This window comes from Pelobates fuscus, chromosome 6 (genome assembly GCF_036172605.1).
Source record: "Pelobates fuscus isolate aPelFus1 chromosome 6, aPelFus1.pri, whole genome shotgun sequence".
Taxonomy (NCBI): domain Eukaryota; kingdom Metazoa; phylum Chordata; class Amphibia; order Anura; family Pelobatidae; genus Pelobates; species Pelobates fuscus.
The window spans coordinates 146,727,733-146,745,142 of NC_086322.1; the positions used below are offsets into that span (position 1 = coordinate 146,727,733).

At 38.9% G+C, this 17,410-nt stretch overlaps 1 protein-coding gene across 1 annotated transcript in view; it reads left to right on the plus strand.

Annotated features, from left to right (window-relative positions):
• The first annotated feature begins 772 nt into the window (after positions 1-772).
• CENPE (centromere protein E) overlaps positions 773-17,410 on the plus strand; it is a 93,502-nt gene continuing 76,864 nt past the window's right edge. Inside the window, exons 1-10 of the mRNA XM_063425813.1 lie at positions 773-875; positions 5,355-5,440; positions 7,772-7,861; positions 7,948-8,066; positions 9,608-9,727; positions 14,691-14,772; positions 15,160-15,227; positions 15,321-15,395; positions 16,389-16,440; positions 17,024-17,111. Coding sequence (XP_063281883.1) covers positions 820-875; positions 5,355-5,440; positions 7,772-7,861; positions 7,948-8,066; positions 9,608-9,727; positions 14,691-14,772; positions 15,160-15,227; positions 15,321-15,395; positions 16,389-16,440; positions 17,024-17,111 — 836 coding nt within the window. The 5' untranslated portion in view covers positions 773-819. The remainder of the gene's footprint in view (positions 876-5,354; positions 5,441-7,771; positions 7,862-7,947; positions 8,067-9,607; positions 9,728-14,690; positions 14,773-15,159; positions 15,228-15,320; positions 15,396-16,388; positions 16,441-17,023; positions 17,112-17,410) is intronic.

Consider the following 17,410-nt stretch of genomic DNA (forward strand, 5'->3'; position numbering starts at 1 on the left):
AAATATTTGCATTTTTTTGCAGTAAAACCTAACAGTATTATGACATTCACAGTTAAAATGTCAGACGGAAATGCAAATTTAAAAAAAAATCTTATTTTCTCACATTTTTTTTACTTTTATTCATAATAAATTATGTTCCATATATGAATAGTTAATGATACATTAAAGCCCTGTTTCTCCTGAACAAAATGATATATAATAAGTGTGGGTGCATATAATTTGAAAGAGGGGAACTACGGGTGAACAGACATATAGCGCAAATTCCAGTTTTTGTTTACGTTTCGTTTTAATCAGAACGTGCACTATTGACTCCGTCCTGAAGGGGTTAAATACATATACTTTGTTGTTCTGCATTACACAACATCCTTATGATAGTATAAAGCGGGTCTTCCATTCAAACAATAAAAATAGAAGCTGTCATACAGCAAAATACGCGATCATAGGTTTGTCCCTCCTCGCAGCCCTTACATTTAGCCTATCGACGAGCATATCTGGTACCGTTGAGGGGGGGGGAGATAATTTTGTTCCTAACACAAAGTACTACCAACCCTTTATCCACATAAACATTACTTACAGATTCAATGTTGGCTAATAACGCTCGTGCTCATTACTCTCCTTAATGCAGTATGCGCATGAAAAAAACTTCGTTATAGGTTTTGTCTTTGAATGGATTCACCCGGCGGGGCAGTTAACCAATCAGCGAGCAGCGCTCGGCAAATTCAAACTGTCTGTGTGAAGGGAAGGGACGTAAGCGCTGCTGTTTGAAAGAACACCGGACGCAAGTAGTGCCGGGCAGTGAGTGTCCGCCAGTGTGCAGCCATGTCGGAGGGAGACGCCGTACAAGTGTGTGTCAGGGTCCGGCCACTTATTCAGAGGTAATAACAAATAGTCCATAAGTGTTTGGGAGAGTGACAGGAATGCATAGTGTCCTCCCAGCTGGTGGAAGGGCTAACCTGAGTGCTTATAGTGGGAGATGGCATATAGGGTTATATATAATCACCTCTATATTATTACAGTAATACATAGCCTGCAGCTTGGTATATGTTAAGACTGTCAGCAGAGAGTATGCCTTGTATTAAGTAGACGGGGGAGTTTGAAGAATTGCAATTGTTAGGACAAAAACCAATAGAAATGGAGAAAATAAATCTCATAATCCGGTATATTTTCCCATTTTGGGATATTGTGGCTTATAATGTGCAATTCTTCTTAACTGCTAGTACATGCATTGTCCAACAGTTGTGTCAAAAACAGTTTTGACCTTAGCATTATGTAGATTGGTTGTTTTGATACTTGTCATGCAGCCATTTTGTCAGTAATATTTTTTTATATTTTTCTTGCACAATTGACTTCATTTAAAAAAAAAAATAAAAAAAGTGTTACTCATATGCGTGCACACGTCCTAAAGCCAAATTCAGACCAGCCTTTGCTTTATTCAATTTTAATACAGTCAAAGGGACTCTAGGCACCAAGACCACAAAATGCAGGTTCTGCAGAAACGGCACTGTTTTCATTGCAGGGTTAAAGGAGCACTATAGTCAAAATTTAAAAGCATTCATTATGGACTGTAACGGCGCAAGTTGGGAGCATGTAAGACCACTGAGAAGCGGATTTCAGTAGTCAAGACGAGACAGGGCAGTGGAATAGACCAGCACCTTAGTCACATCTGGCATTAACCCCTTAAGGACCAAACTTCTGGAATAAAAGGTAAATCATGACATATCACACGTGTCATGTGTCCTTAACCCCTTAAGGACACATGACATGTGTGAAATGTCATGATTCCCTTTTATTCCAGAAGTTTGGTCCTTAAGGGGTTAAGTAGTGTCGGATGCGCGCAATGTTTTTAAGATGCAAGCGACAGGATTTGGCGATAGACTGAACATGAGGCGTGAAGGAGAGGTCGGAGTCAAAGAGAACACCTAGGCAACGAGCCTGCGTGGTGGCGCTGATGGTAGCATCGTTGACTTGGAGGGAGACAGATACAGGAGTAGCAACACTTGAGGGAGGAAAAAACAGAATTTCAGTTTTGGTCAAGTTTAGTTTAAGGAAGTGGGCAGCCATCTAGTTAGAAATAACAGAGGCAGTCAGAGACACTAGTCAAGAGGGACGGGGAGAGATCAGGAGAGGACAGGTAGATTTGTGTGTCATCCGCATATAAATGCTATTGGAAGCCAAAGGAGCTAATGAGTTTACCAAGGGAGGCAGTATAGATAGAGAACAGTAGGGGACCAATGACTGAACCCTGGGGGACATCAACAGAGAGGAGTTGGGGAAAAGAAACAGAGCCAGAGGAAGAAACACTGAAAGAGCGCTGGGAGAGGTAGGAGGAGAACCAGGAGAGAGCAATATTTTGTAGACCGATATTGCAGAGGATGAGAATAAGCTGTTGAGGATCAACTGTGTCGAAAGCCGCAGGAAGGTCAAGGAGAATTAGGATAGAGTAGTGACCACAATATTTTGGTCAGTGCCGTTTCCACAGAGTGCTTAGCGTGGAAACCAGAGTGAAGCGGGTCTAGCAGAGAGTTGGACTCGAGGAAGTCTATCAATCTCGTATACACAACTCTTTCAAGGATCTTGGACGCAAGAGGCAGTAGCGAGATAGGACGGTAGTTGGATGGGGAGTTAGGGTCAAGGTTGAGCTTCTTTAGAATTGGGGTTACAGCTGCATGTTTGAAGGGCAATGGAAATATGCCAGGGGGGGGGGGAGGGGAGAGAGAGAGAATTTTAGTGAGAGGTAGAGAAAGTAGAAGACAGAGTATGGATGAGATGCAAGGGGGAAAAAGTGTTCAATGAATAGCCTTGGATGACTGGGAGGCGGTAGATGATAGCATCTCTTAAGGAGTGGGTTTAAATAGGCAGACAGTGAACTTCAAAAGAAGAAAATGATAGGGCAGGGGGAGAACTCGGGCTCTATGAATTAATCGAAAAAAGGTTAATGGACATCAATTAAGAACCAGTTGTCCTGACTCATGCACGAAAAAAATTGACTCAAATAATTTCCCTGCTAGAATCCACTGCAAAACTCTGACAGAAATGACATTTTACATAAGAACAATAAATACAAAAATATATACACCAATTACACAATTTAAATCGAATGGATAAGTTGAGTTATAAAAACTCCTCCTGCACGTCCAAAAGGATAAATGCCCCATTTGCGCTAGCAGCGCCACCCTTTGTGGACGCCTTGTGAAAACTGAGGGGGGGGGGGGGGGGATGTAAAGCTCCTTCCTATTAAATAGTTGCAATGCCCCTTTTTCCTTGAAAAGTGGTGCAGGAACACTGAATTGATACGTTTCAAATTTGAGTAATATAGGTTACAATTATCAGATTAATAGGGCATCCTAAGAAGCTAATAGAAGTTTCCCAGTGATAAAGACTAAAATAAATAATGAGGTTCCTATTACTTACACTGAACAAAATTTATAAACGCAACACTTTTGTTTTTTGCCCGAATTTTTCACATGCTGAACTCAATGACTTAAGACTTTTTCTATGTACACAAAAGGCCTATTTCTCTCAAATATTGTTCACAAATCTGTCTAAGTCTCTGTTAGTGAGCACTTCTCCTTTGCCAAGAAAATCTATCTACCTAACAGGTGTGGCATATCAAGATGCTGAATAGACAGCATGATTATTGCAAAGGTGTGCCTTAGGCTGGCCACAATAAAAGGCCACTCTAAAATGTGCGGTTTTATCACACAGCACAATGCCACAGATGTCGCAAGTTTTGAGGTAGCATGCAATTTGCATGCTGACTGCAGGAATGTCCACCAGGTCTGTTGCCCGTGAATTGAATGTTCATTCATTTATCTACCATAAGCCACCTGCAAAGGCATTTCAGAGAATTTGGCAGTACATCCAACCGGCCTCATAATCGTAGACCCACGTGTACCCACACCAACCCCAGACCTCCACATCCAGCATCTTCACCTCCAAGATCGTCTGAGACCAGCCACCTGGACAGCTGCTGCAACAATCTGTTTGCACATCCAAAGAATTTCTGCACAAACTGTCAGAAACCATCTCAGGGAACTCATCTGCATGCTCGTCGTCCTCATCGGGGTGTCAACCTGACTGCAGTTCGTTGTCGTAACCGACTTGAGTAGGCAAATGCTCACATTCGATGACGTCTGGCACTTTGGAGAGGTGTTCTCTTTACGGATTAATCATGCTTTTTTTTTTTTTTTTTTTACTGTACAGGGCAGATGGCAGACAGCTAGTATGGTGTTGTGTAGGTGAGCAGTTTTGCTGATGTCAACGTTGTGGGTCGAGTGGCCTATGGTGGCGGTGGGGTTATGGTATGGGCAGGCGTATGTTATGGACAACAAACAGGTGCATTTTAAATGCACAGAGATAACGTGACGAGATTCTGAGGCACATTGTTGTGCCATTCATCCATGACCATCACATCATGTTGCAGCATGGTAATGCACGGCCCCACGTTGCAAGGATCTGTACACAATTCCTGGAAGCTGAAAACATCCCAGTTCTTGCATGGCCAGCATATTCACTGGACTGGTCACCCATTGAGCATGTTTGGGATGCTCTGGAACAGCGTATACAACCATTCCAGCTCCTGCCAATTTCCAGCAACTTCGCACAGCCATTGAAGAGGAGTGAACCAACATTCCACAGGTCACAATCAAACACCTGATACACTCTGTGTTGCACTACATAAGGCAAATGGTTGTCACACCAGATACTGACTGGTTTTTGGACCTCCCCAATACAGTAAAACTGCGCATTTTAGAGTGGCCTTTTATTGTGGCCAGCCTAAAGCATGCCTGTGCAATAATCATACTGTCTAATCAGCATCTTGATATGCCACAGATGTGGGGTGAATGGATTATCTTGGTAAAGGAGAAGTGTTCACTAACACAGATTTAGACACATATGTGAACAATATTTGAGAGAAAGAGAGGCGTTTTGTGTATATAGAAAAAGTCCTAGATCTTCGAGTTCAGCTCATGAAAAATGGGGGCAAAAACAAGTGTTGCGTTTATAATTTGGTAAATTGCTCCTGGGTTAAATAAAAAAATTATTACATTTGTAAACAAACTTTCAGTTATAGGTCACTGAGTACAGTAACTAACCCAAGATATTGAAACTTGTAAATAATAATTTGGCAAACCTGCAATCTGGTGAACGTTGGCTCTCATGCCAGCAGACAGGCCACTGCATTTATTTATTTTTTGCCCATGTGCCATAGGTTTGCCATTGCTGTCCTAATTTGTTTGCCTTATGAAAAAAAATATATATAAATTTCATGGTGTTTAGAGAAAAGCATGATTGCAATATTATATTTTCTACATCATCATCTGGTAATTTTATGTTTTACTTTTTCATTTCAGAGAGCACGGGGATCAGTTGAACCTACTTTGGAGAGCTGAGAAGTCAAAAATTTCACAAATAGATGGAACAAAATCTTTTAACTTTGGTAAGCAGTTTTTGTTTTTAAACCCTGGTTCACTTAAGTGAGCTCTAAAAAGTTGACTCATTATTGCCTTTTCTAACAATGGTTATCACTGAGGTCAGAGTACACTACTGGGTAGGACTGTGTTCACCATTTCACAGGTTTGGGGGGGGCAGACTCTAGGCTTTTCTTAGCTGTCCATAGACTGGTAACCTGTAGCCCTATTTCTCAACCCTAATCTTGTCTATATTGGCAATCTTTAAGTGTCCTTATGATGCTCTGCTCTTATAAATGCAATGCCATTTTAAAACATTACTACTGAAATGGCCAGCACCTTGTTTGTTGCTAAACATGAATACATTTAGTGAATACTTATACAGGGTTATTCACTAATTTAGAATTCAGCGAGAATTTCAAATTGATGGCCAAAGTAGCTTAACCAAAGGCATAGGTTATAGTTATAACATATTTCCAGTTACCGGTATATATATTTTTTTTTTTAAACCTTAAAGAAACAATATAGTGTCAGGAATACAAACGTACTCCTGAGACTATAGGGCTGCTGTGGCTGTTTAATATACCTGCCCCACTCTGATTGCCCTCAAAAGGTGAATTTGCTCACTTTTTTTTTTTTTTTTTTCTTCTTGCCACGTTGGGCTCCACCTCCATGGCTGCGATCATCAATCTTGATGGCCTTAGCCATAGGAAAGCACTGGGAGTCTATTGCACATGCTCGTCAAAACATCACGCAGCGTCAATCCGCATCTCCTTGGAGAGATGCATTGTATTGATGCATCAGTATGGGGAACACCAGTGCTGCACACAGGAAGCTCCTTTAGTGGCTGTGAATGACTGCCACTAGAGATGTTACTAGGCAGCAACGTAAGCACTGTCTTTCTTTTTCTCTGACAAAACTAGCTTGCCATGCTTCCAGTGGTGTCCACATTACTTATTTGAACTGTCGTTGAGCGGTTTTCTCCCTTCATTCGGCATTTCCATGCAATCTGTCATTAACATGATGAGTGGTATTATTTTTCAGTTTTTTTTATTCTTGTTTTGTGAACCAAAACATTAAAGGACCACTAGGCACCCAGACCACTTCAGCTCAATAAAGTGGTCTGGGTGCCAGGTCCATCTAGGGTTAACCCTGCAGCTGTAAACATAGCAGTTTCAGAGAAACTGGGTTAGATTAGGGTTAATCCAGCCTCTAGTGGTTGTCTCACTGGCAGCCGCTAGAGGCGCTTCCGCGCTTCTCACTGTGACTTTCAGTGAGAAGACGCTGCCGTCCATAGGAAAGCATTGAGAACTGCTTTCCTATGGACTAATTGAATGCGTGCGCGGCTCTTGCTGCGCATGCGCATTTGGCGGATGACATCAGAAGAAGGAGGATCCCCGGTGTTAGAGAAAGGTAAGAATTTAACCCCTTCCTCCCCCTAGAGCCCGGCGGGAGGGGGACCCTGAGGGTGGGGGTGCCCCAAAAACCCTATAGTGCCAAGATAACGAGTTTGTTTTCCTGGCACTATAGTGGTCCTTTAATTCTTGATCTATGTAGTTTAGGAAAAAATGTAAGAGTAGCCAAATCCTTTCCTTCGTTGTGTGTGTGTGTGTATATGTATGGAATAAAAATCACTGTTTAATAAATAAACCCCAAATGAAAACATGTATTTAATGATGCATTTTATCATTGGGGTTAATCGTCTTGCACACCCTGTAGATCTTTTATCTAATACCTTTGTCCTCCATTTCTAAACTTGCCCAGTTTTTATGTTGCAGTCCAATTACAGACTTCCCAATGCAGCTCAAAAATAAGACTATGCCACGCAGGGGTTCTGTCCAATTGCAGCTTCTTGAGTTTAGCCCCACTGAGCTAAACAAACCAGGAAGTAACAGGACCTGTTCTCTGCTTGAACGCCAAGGGGTGTAACCAGGTTTTCTTTATAAAATATCTAATTTCTATTGAAATCTGCACTTTTTGTAAAATGAAAAAAAAAAAGAGGACACACTCTACACACTCTACACACTCTACACACTCTACACACTCTACACACTCTACACACTCTACACACTCTACACACTCTACACACTCTACACACTCTACACACTCTACACACTCTACACACTCTACACACTCTACACACTCTACACACACACACACACTGCTTTTCAGCAAACTTAGGTGCCTAAGGGGTCTGGAGTGTTCTTTTTTTTCCTTTCAGTCTGTTTCTTCTAATAACTTGTAGTTATGTTATAAGTTTTTTTTTAAATGTCAAGCTTTTGGGTGTTCCTGACTTTAAGGTAGTCCAGTATTCCTGCAAATATTTATTGGATATTAATAACTAAGCAACTGTTTTCTAGATCGTGTATTCCATTCCAATGAAACGACCAGTCAAGTTTACCAGGAAATGGCAATTCCTATTATCCGCTCTGTTTTACACGGATACCATGGTGGGTATTTAAGTATATACTGAAGACATATAAGACAGGCTTGTGCATTTTTCAGATATCTGTACAACAATTTTTTGCTTTTGCAGGCACTATATTTGCTTATGGACAGACATCCTCTGGGAAAACGTACACAATGATGGGAACAACAGATTCTGTAGGAATAATACCACAGGCAGTGCAGGATATTTTTAAAATTATACAAGAGGTATGTAAAATGTACTATTTACTGTGTAGATTTGTTCCCTTCTTCCCCCTACAATTTTTTTTAATTTATTTTTTTGTAGAATATACATGTTTTAAAGGTGCATTGTTTTTGTCCAGTAAACTGTGCATTTTCTACAAATAAAATATGAGTGGAAAAATGAAGGCAAAAATAGCTTCTGTGGAATTAAAGGGACACCCTAAACACAGTTTCAGGCACTATTAGTTTCCCTTTAACTTTTCTATTGTTAGAACATTTTGCTAATTTGCTATTTTGGAGTTTTTAAAACTTCAGTTCCTTATGTGTGTGTAATATTTGTGTTGTCTGTATGAATTGTGTGTATCTGCTGGCTGTATTTTAAAGTAATGTGATTCAGATTTATTCTCTACAATTTAAGTATTTTATGCATACATATGCGATGCTTATAATATATACACTAGTAAATATCAATATAATACACTTATTAATCAGGGGTGTCAAGGGACTAAAGCAATCTATTTTAATTTAAATTACCAAGATTTGGGCTGCTGCCAGGAGCACTGGACATTGACAGGTGTGTGTGTGTGTGTGTATGTATATGCGCACGTTAATGTGCTGGCTTTGTGTAGTTGTTTTTAACTTTCTGATATACGTGCTCACACACAAACTATACATTCTCTGACACTTGTACACGGCACAGATTACCAGCAGCTGCCTGGATTTTGTATAGTGGGTGTTCAGCCTGTCCTATGCTGTCTCTGCCACTGACATGTCGCGTCCCACTATACAAATAAAAAAAAACGTTTTGCCTGGAACTGTATGTCCTGGGCAGTATAAACACCACATCCTTGTTATTATACATATGTATGTATGTATACATGTATAATTTCGGAAATCAAACTAGGTTATTTACTAAAATAAGAATGCAACCTGAATACAAAGTGAATGTAAAATTTTAGTCAAAATAGCCAAACTGTAAAAATTAGAAAAGTCATCTGTGCTTTCCATTCAGCTATTCTGGCCTGAAATTTGAAATCCACTTTGACTTTTCACATTAATAAATAACCCTTAAAGTATCAATTGTTGAACCATTTATTTACGTATTAAAGTTTGTCCTCATTGACACACATACTGCACAGTCCCATTGCATCTTTCACATTACCAGCATCCCTCATGGACCTGCAGCTTGTCCCCTTCACGTCTCTTTCCTCATTGCAGTTTAGGCTACCAGAATATATTATATTATATTATACAATATATTATATTTTATCCAAGTGGTCATCAACTCTGTGCATTGTGAAGAGCAGCTGCTGCTAATTGCACCCCCATACCTGTCAACCTGCTGGTGGCCCCAGCCAGCTCTAGGCTATGGTGACCCACTGGAACATTTCCAGCTTGCCAGTCCTTCCAATGCACTAATCCTCCCTAACAACCTGCCACTTGCCTGTGTCCTGAGCTAAAAGAATAGTGAAATGGCTTGCATTGGGCATGGATATGAATCTTCAGAGTGTAACATGGTAGAAATTCCGCATCCCCAGTTATTAATCAATACCTTTTTATGACAGATACCAAACCGAGAGTTTCTGCTGCGAGTGTCCTACATGGAAATTTACAATGAAACTGTGACTGACCTCCTATGTGATGATAGAAAGAAAAAGCCTTTAGAAATACGTGAAGACATTGATGTAAGTGAAAGTGGCTTGTTTTAGAAGAACTGACTCCTGATGTAATTGTTACAGATTGAGAATCTATTTATCCTTCTACTTTTTATTTAAAAAATAGAAAAATGTTAATCTGCAACACGCTCTTCTTTTGTTTCAATCAACTCCAGGCCATAACTATTTTTTTATGCATTTTACAGATTTGAAGAAGAAACAAAAATCAAAAATAAACATTAATATACATTAAGTTTATGTATTGGCTGGAAATACCCAAGCTTTTAAACTTCCAGCAAGTCATGATAATCACTTAAAGGAACACCCTCATAACATCCTAAACTCATTTAATTTATGTCGATATACTACTTCAGGGGTTAAACCGTTTTGCAACAATTTGGGCCTCTGGCACACCTGCATTCCGGCTGTATTCTTCTTGACACCTCTGCTTCCGGAAGGAGGCTGGGAGGCAAGGGAGCTAGTGCCTCAACTTAAACTGTTGCAAAATGGCTTAACCCATGATAGTATGATTGTGCCTGATAACTCCTGCCCCCATAACAAGTAAAATCTGCCAAGAGCACGTCAGCGCTGTACTCGAGCATGTGCTAGAGTACAACACTGAGAGAATCTTATAAGATTGCGGGACGTCCATAGACAGAGCATTTAACTCTCGGTTATTACTACAGGCATGCCACGCTTTTCATACACTCACTTTAAGTACAATCCCGAGTACAGACATAGCCGCGAGTGTACATAAAGGTGCCTCGCGAGTACAGACTTTCCCGCGCCTCTTCTGTCCGTGAGTGAACAGATAATGGAAGGTTCTATTCTTGCCCGGAGCAGCTCAGTTCAGTGTCTTTGGGGCAAGAACTTTTCACACCTTCTGAAATGGCACATGTTAATCATCTCAAATTTATAATGTCTACTTCTAACTGAACATATATATTTTTTTTTTTTCTGCCCCTACATTGTCTATATTCTGCAAACCGCTGACATCCAGTGAAATGGTTTACCCTGCCATATTCTATAAGTATGATTTAGGAGCTTAACTGCATTAGTCACAATTCTGAGGATTCAAAGTTAAACCATAAATGCTTAAAGTGATGAAGAGGTGTTTCTAAACAAAGTGTGCAAATAAGCTGCTAACAAATACAAATTGACACTGTATTGACAGAAAATTGCCCAGTGGGCAGGTTTATTTAACTTTTCCTCTCAGTTTAAGGTTGTCAGATGAGTAAAACATTAAAGATAAATGGTACAATCTGGAATTATTTTTTTTTTAACTGAATAAAAGCCCACTGGAAATCTGCAGTTGCTGTAACAGTTATGCCTGTAAATGATTATTGCAATGCAGTACATGCATTGGGAATTGAAAAAGGGTATTGCTTCACTTTAAGTAAATTTTCGTTTTACATACATGCTCTGGTCCCATTGTGTACTTAAAAGTGGGGTATGCCTGTAGTGATGAGTGGAGCTTGATACCCTTTTTTGTTACGTGGATGACATATACTAAAGCAAAGTAGTCACTACTTCCTAGTATATCTTTTCACTGGGTTGGAATTTCAGTAAAAATACAATTCAGTCAATGTGAGTATTTCATAAAGATTTTATCTTTATGAAATACTAATTTTGGAGGGGGTGCTGACAGTGGCACTAAATTTTACATTTTTAATGTTAACCTAGTGTCTCCAGCAACCCATCCCCTCAGTTCTGCTTTGGCTTATCGGTTAGCTTAAGTTTGTACAGCATGGGTGGCTGTGGTTGGCTGAGAGTATCAGATGACCACTTTTAACTTTTATCAGATGACCACTTTTTATTGATTTATGGAATTGTGTTGTCTGTCTTATCTCTAGTTAGGGGGCTGGTGTTTGACTAGCCAGGAACACTTGATTTATCTATTCAAAAATGGTTTAGCACTGAACGTTAGAACTGTGTCAGTGAACTCCAGGCACTTAACCAATTCAATGAGATGAACAGTTATAGTGCATAAAGTGTCCCTTTAACTTTTCATGGCGATGGGAGTTTTCCTTTAACACAGAAAACCCTGCAGGTTGGGTGGAAGTGGCAGTTAATTTTTGGAGGTGGTGCTTATTTTTTATTTTTATATATTTTTTTGGTTACTTTTTTTAACTATTATAGATTACATGCAGCATAGTGAACTGTAACATAACCTGCACATTGCACAAAATATGTGGATAAATCCAATGTCTTTTTAACGCCTTAAGGACGACGGGCGTGCTATGCCATCCTTGGGGACCCGGCTCTAAACGCCGACGGGCAGAATAGCATGTTCCGCCGTCCTATGTATTTACCCGCTCGCCGGCGATACCTGGCATTCTAGGGAGTCCCCCTGCTGCCGTTCCGGCCCTCCTGGGCCATGTGATCGCAAGGACCTCACGATCACGTGGACGGAATAGCCGTCCACAGCATTGCCAGCAGGATGAGTGCCTGAAATTACAGGTAATCCCCCTGCTGCCTGAAAAAAGTTAAACTGTTTAAAATAAAATTATATATACTTAGATCATAATAAATATATATAATACATACACACATACATACTGTCTAAGTGTATTTTAATGTTAATATATATTAATATCAAATTCTTGGGATGTCTGGTGTGAATCGCTTTCTTGAGGTCATGCCACAGCATCTCAATCGGGTTGAGGTCAGGACTCTGACTGGGCCACTTCATAAGGCATATTTTCTTCTGTTTAAGCCATTCTGTTGTTGATTTACTTCTATGCTTTGGGTCATTGCCCTGTTGCAACACCCATCTTTTGTTGAGCTTCAGCTGGTAGACAGCCTTAAGTTCTCCTGCAAAATGTCTTGATAAACTTGGGAATTCATTTTTCCTTCGATGATCGCAATCCATCCAGGCCCTGACGCAGCAAAGCAGCCCCAAACCATGATGCCCCCACCACCATACTTCACAGTTGGGATGAGGTTTTGATGTTGGTGTGCTGTGCCTCTTTTTCGCCACACATAGTGTTGTGTGTTTCTTCCAAACAACTCAACTTTGGTTTTATCTGCCCACAGAATATTTTGCCAGTACTGCTGTGGAACATCCAGGTGCTCTTGTACAAACTGTAAACGTGCAGCAATGTTTTGTTTGGACAGCAGTGGCTTCATCTGTGGTATCCTCCCATGAAATCCATTCTTGTTTAGTGTTTTACGTATTGTAGATTCGCTAACAGGGATGTTAGCGTTTGCCAGTAACTCTTGTAAGTCTTGCCAGTAACTCTTGTAAGTCTTTAGCTGACACTCTCTAGGATTCTTCTTCACCTCATTGAGCAGTCTGCGCTGTGCTCTTGCAGTCATCTTTACAGGACGGCCACTCCTAGGGAGAGTAGCAGCAGTGCTGAACTTTCTCCATTTATAGACAATTTGTCTTACCGTGGACTGATGAACAGCAAGGCTTTTGGAGATACTTTTATAACCCTTTCCAGCTTTATGCAAGTCAACAATTCTTAATCGTAGGTCTTCTGAGAGCTCTTTTGTGCGAGGCATCATTCACATCAGGCAATGCTTCTTGTGAAAAGCAAACCCAGAACTGGTGTGTTTTTTATAGGGCAGGGCAGCTGTAACCAACACCTCCAATCTCATCTCATTGATTGAACTCCAGTTGGCTGACATCTCACTCCAATTAGCTCTTGGAGATGTCATCAGTCTAGGGGTTCACATACTTTTTCCACCTGCACTGTGAATGTTTACATGGTGTGTTCAATAAAAACATGGCAACATTTCATTCTTTGTGTGTTATTAGTTTAAGCAGACTGTGATTGTCTATTGTTGTGACTTAGATGATGATCAGATCACATTTTATGACCAATTTGTGCAGAAATCCATATCATTCCAAAGGGTTCACATACTTTTTCTTGCAACTGTGTGTGTATGTATGTATGTATGTATGTATGTATGTATGTATGTATGTATGTATGCATACATGCATGCATACATACATACATTTTTTTTATTTTTTATTTGCGGGACCTGCCTGCCAACCCAGGCCAAAAGTCCAGGGAATTTAATTTGCTAGCACTATAATTAACCCAGTAACTTCCCAAAACACCATAAAACCTGTATATAGGGGGTACTGTTTTACACGTGAGACATCACTGAAAAAATATGAGTATTTTATTGCAGTAAAAGCAAACAGTATTCTGACATTCACAGTTAAAATGTCAAGTAGAAATAAAAAAAATACTTTTTATATTTTATTCATATTAAATTATGTTTCATACCTAAATATATGATGTTAATTGAAAGCCCTATTTCCCCTGAATAAAATGATAAATAATAGGTGTGGGTGCACTTAATATGAAAGAGGTGAACAGACATATAGCCAAATCCCAGATTTTGTTTACGTTTTGTTTTGATCACGACGTGTACATTTGCCTCAGTCCTTAAGGGGTTAAAGATCTTTATTTGTATGCTCCCTGTCTTTGTGTGATTACCAGTTCTCAGTAAATGGGTGGATTGCTGGAGTTATGGCATCTGTTTGATACATGAACTTTTACTTGTGTAGTATTGGAAAAAAATAAAAATTTAAACCAAGCATACGTAACATTTTAACACTGCTGATTTGGAGTGAGCACTTATAGTTTTGTGGCCCAATGTCTTTGTACTTCAAGTTGGAGGCAGTTAATCTACACTCTTAAAAAACTTGTCATTTCTTGGTTGTTGGAAGCCTCTTATCAGTGTTGAACTAATAGACCTTGATTTGGCATTTCTCCGATTCAGCTACTTTTGCCAATGTTTTGCAATTCAACTTTCAATTTGCCACATTTGACTATTAAGTGAATAGACCACATGTAATATAACTAGGTTGTAAGAGCTATTTCACTTCCTTTTTGATCGTTATGTCTATACCTATGCATTGATAAGTTTTCCTGCAGGTCCAGCGTGCATCTTACTACATGACATTTTAGTGAAACGCTTACTACAAGATTTCACTAACCGTCTCACTTGCTCCTTGTGTAATTATATTTTTCAGAGGAATGTGTATGTTGCTGACCTGACAGAAGAAATTGTGATGATTCCTGATCATGTAATTAAATGGATAAAAAAGGGTGAAAGTAAGAAGAATTTTTTTTACATCCGGTCTGTCCATCCCTCTAAGCCAAGTGGTTTATTTTTTGTTTAGTTTTTGTTGTGACTTGAACATGACCATAATGGAGGTGCTTTAGAGGTGACAACACCTATTAACCAAACAATGTTTTATGTGGAATTTTCCCATCATATATAAAACTACTGGCACAGCCTAGCATCACATATAAATGCAAACTTTTAATAACTCCTTTGTACTTGTGTGTATGGCATGCATACACACATACATGCATCAATGAAGTGCAGCAGTTTATTGTTACTTGTTTTTATTACTCAACTGAATATCTTACTGAATTTCTCTACAAAGTTTACATCTAAGAAAATTTGTGCAACTATATTATTTTGTTATCCTGCAGAAAATAGACGTTATGGTGAGACTAAAATGAATGAACACAGCAGTCGCTCGCATACCATTTTTAGAATGGTAAGTTCCTATGCTCATCTTTATATATGAATATCTGAAAGTCCTGTATTAATGTTTATGCTATATATCTGACTTTCCCCCCCAAACCCTTAGATTCTTGAAAGCCGTGAAAGAAGTGATCCTGGAAATCCAGAGACTTGTGATGGAGCTGTCATGGTGTCTCATTTGGTGAGAAATTTGCAACTCTTTTTTAACCACATTTCCTTTTGTGTTCTTATATTGGCTTGTTTGGGCAGCTTTTTGTGTATAGGCATTGCTGTCAAGTGACAATCTTGGAGGGGTGGTTATCTTTCAGTTCTTACGGTCAACAAATACAACTTGTACACTCAAAATTACTCACAGTAAATGTCTCAAATTTATGCTCTGAACATCAAGAGTGCACAATATTTGCTCTAATTCTTCAAAAGCAATTGTGGTTTTGTTTTTTTCGCAAAGCCTTTTGTTCATGCAGTAAGTGTGTGATTGTGTTGATATTAAATGTTTATCTGTTCAGGTCAGTGGAAGCTGCATGTACATACTCATTAACAATTGGTTGCGTAAATACATGTCTCACTGTTTTTTTTTCTGAAGTAGTAATCTGTACAATAATTTTCTTGTCTTGTTCACTAAATAAGGGTTTATCTTGGTGGTAAAGTTTTTGATCCAGAGGCTATATACGCCCTGCAAAGAGTATTTCCTTTTTATGTTTTTAAAGGGACACTATAGTCATCAAAACGTTCACTTAATGAAGCAGTTTGTGTATAGATCATGCTCAATTTACTGTCATTTAGGAGTTAAATCACTTGTCACTTAAGAAATTATAAATTAAACATAATTTGCAATAAAAAGTATAAACATTAGATGTCTCTTTACAGGAAGTGTTTAGGAAGGCTATGTAAGTTACATGCAGGGAGCTGTATAAACAAAGTGCTGCATAAACGGTGATTTAACTCCTAAAAGGTAAATAAATGAGCATTTAAGACTGCAGGGGCATGATCTATACATCAAAACTACTTAATTAAGCTAGAGATGTTTTGGTGACTATTTTTAAAGTAAATTCTAATTCTTAAAGGGACACTAAATTGGCCTGAATAAAAAATTATTACACATTAAATTTACAATGTCTATTCTTGGTCATTTGTATTCCAAATAGTCTTTAAATGTATCTTATATTTATTTCAGAATCTTGTAGACTTGGCAGGCAGTGAAAGAGCAAGCCAAACTGGAGCCGAAGGTAAGTAGAATCAGTGATTTTAATGGCAAACTCTTATATGTATGTTTTCAGATACATAAATAAATGAATATTTAAGCAGATGGTTTAAAGTAGCTCTGTAACCAGGCCGCACATTTTGAGTAATGGTAAAGATAGAATTTTTTTTTATGAAATATATTATTTACTTCGTTGGAACTGAACTTCCAATGCGGTCAAAAGATATAATAAGGCTAAAATAGAAATTACTTTGTTTTACGGTCAAGCCTGAAGCTGACAAAAGATGGAACTTCAGCTGTCAAGTTTTTAAATTTTCCACAGGCGTTGCTTATGATGGCAGTTGGATTTGTGCTTCTTCTTGCGAATTGCAAGACTTCGTCTGCAGGGGGGCAGTTTCAGGCTATATTTACCGATCACTGAACTGTTGCGCCCCCCTACCAAGCGTGGCTGTTCAGGGGCTGTCACCCCAAAGGTGACAGATACCTTAAATGCTTTAATACTTTTTTTGTCTTTGTTTAAACACAAAAAAATATGTTGTTATTGTCTGTTTTTAAGTAAATTAAAATTTCAAATCAATTTTATTTTCTCTGTTGTAATTGTCTTTCAGGAGTGAGATTAAAAGAGGGGTGTAACATCAACAGAAGTTTATTTATTCTTGGGCAGGTCATAAAGAAACTTAGTGATGGTCAAGCTGGGTGAGTCTTCTGTGTTTCATGAGAAAGGTTATTGCATATTAGAAAAGGTATCCTGTTTTGGATAACATAGAATGTTAACTTATCATTCAAGCACTGCGACAAGGATGGCTGTTTGATTTCTCTTAACATAAATTTTAATAGTAAAAAGATTTTATCGTTTAACATGGATAACTGCAAAAGTGGTTAATTATTGTAGCCTTGCTGTATATAGGTATTACTCTAAATTTTAAGCAGACCTGTATGCATTACATTAAAGCGTTTAAAAATAATTTATTCCAATTGAAAAAAAAAATCAGATA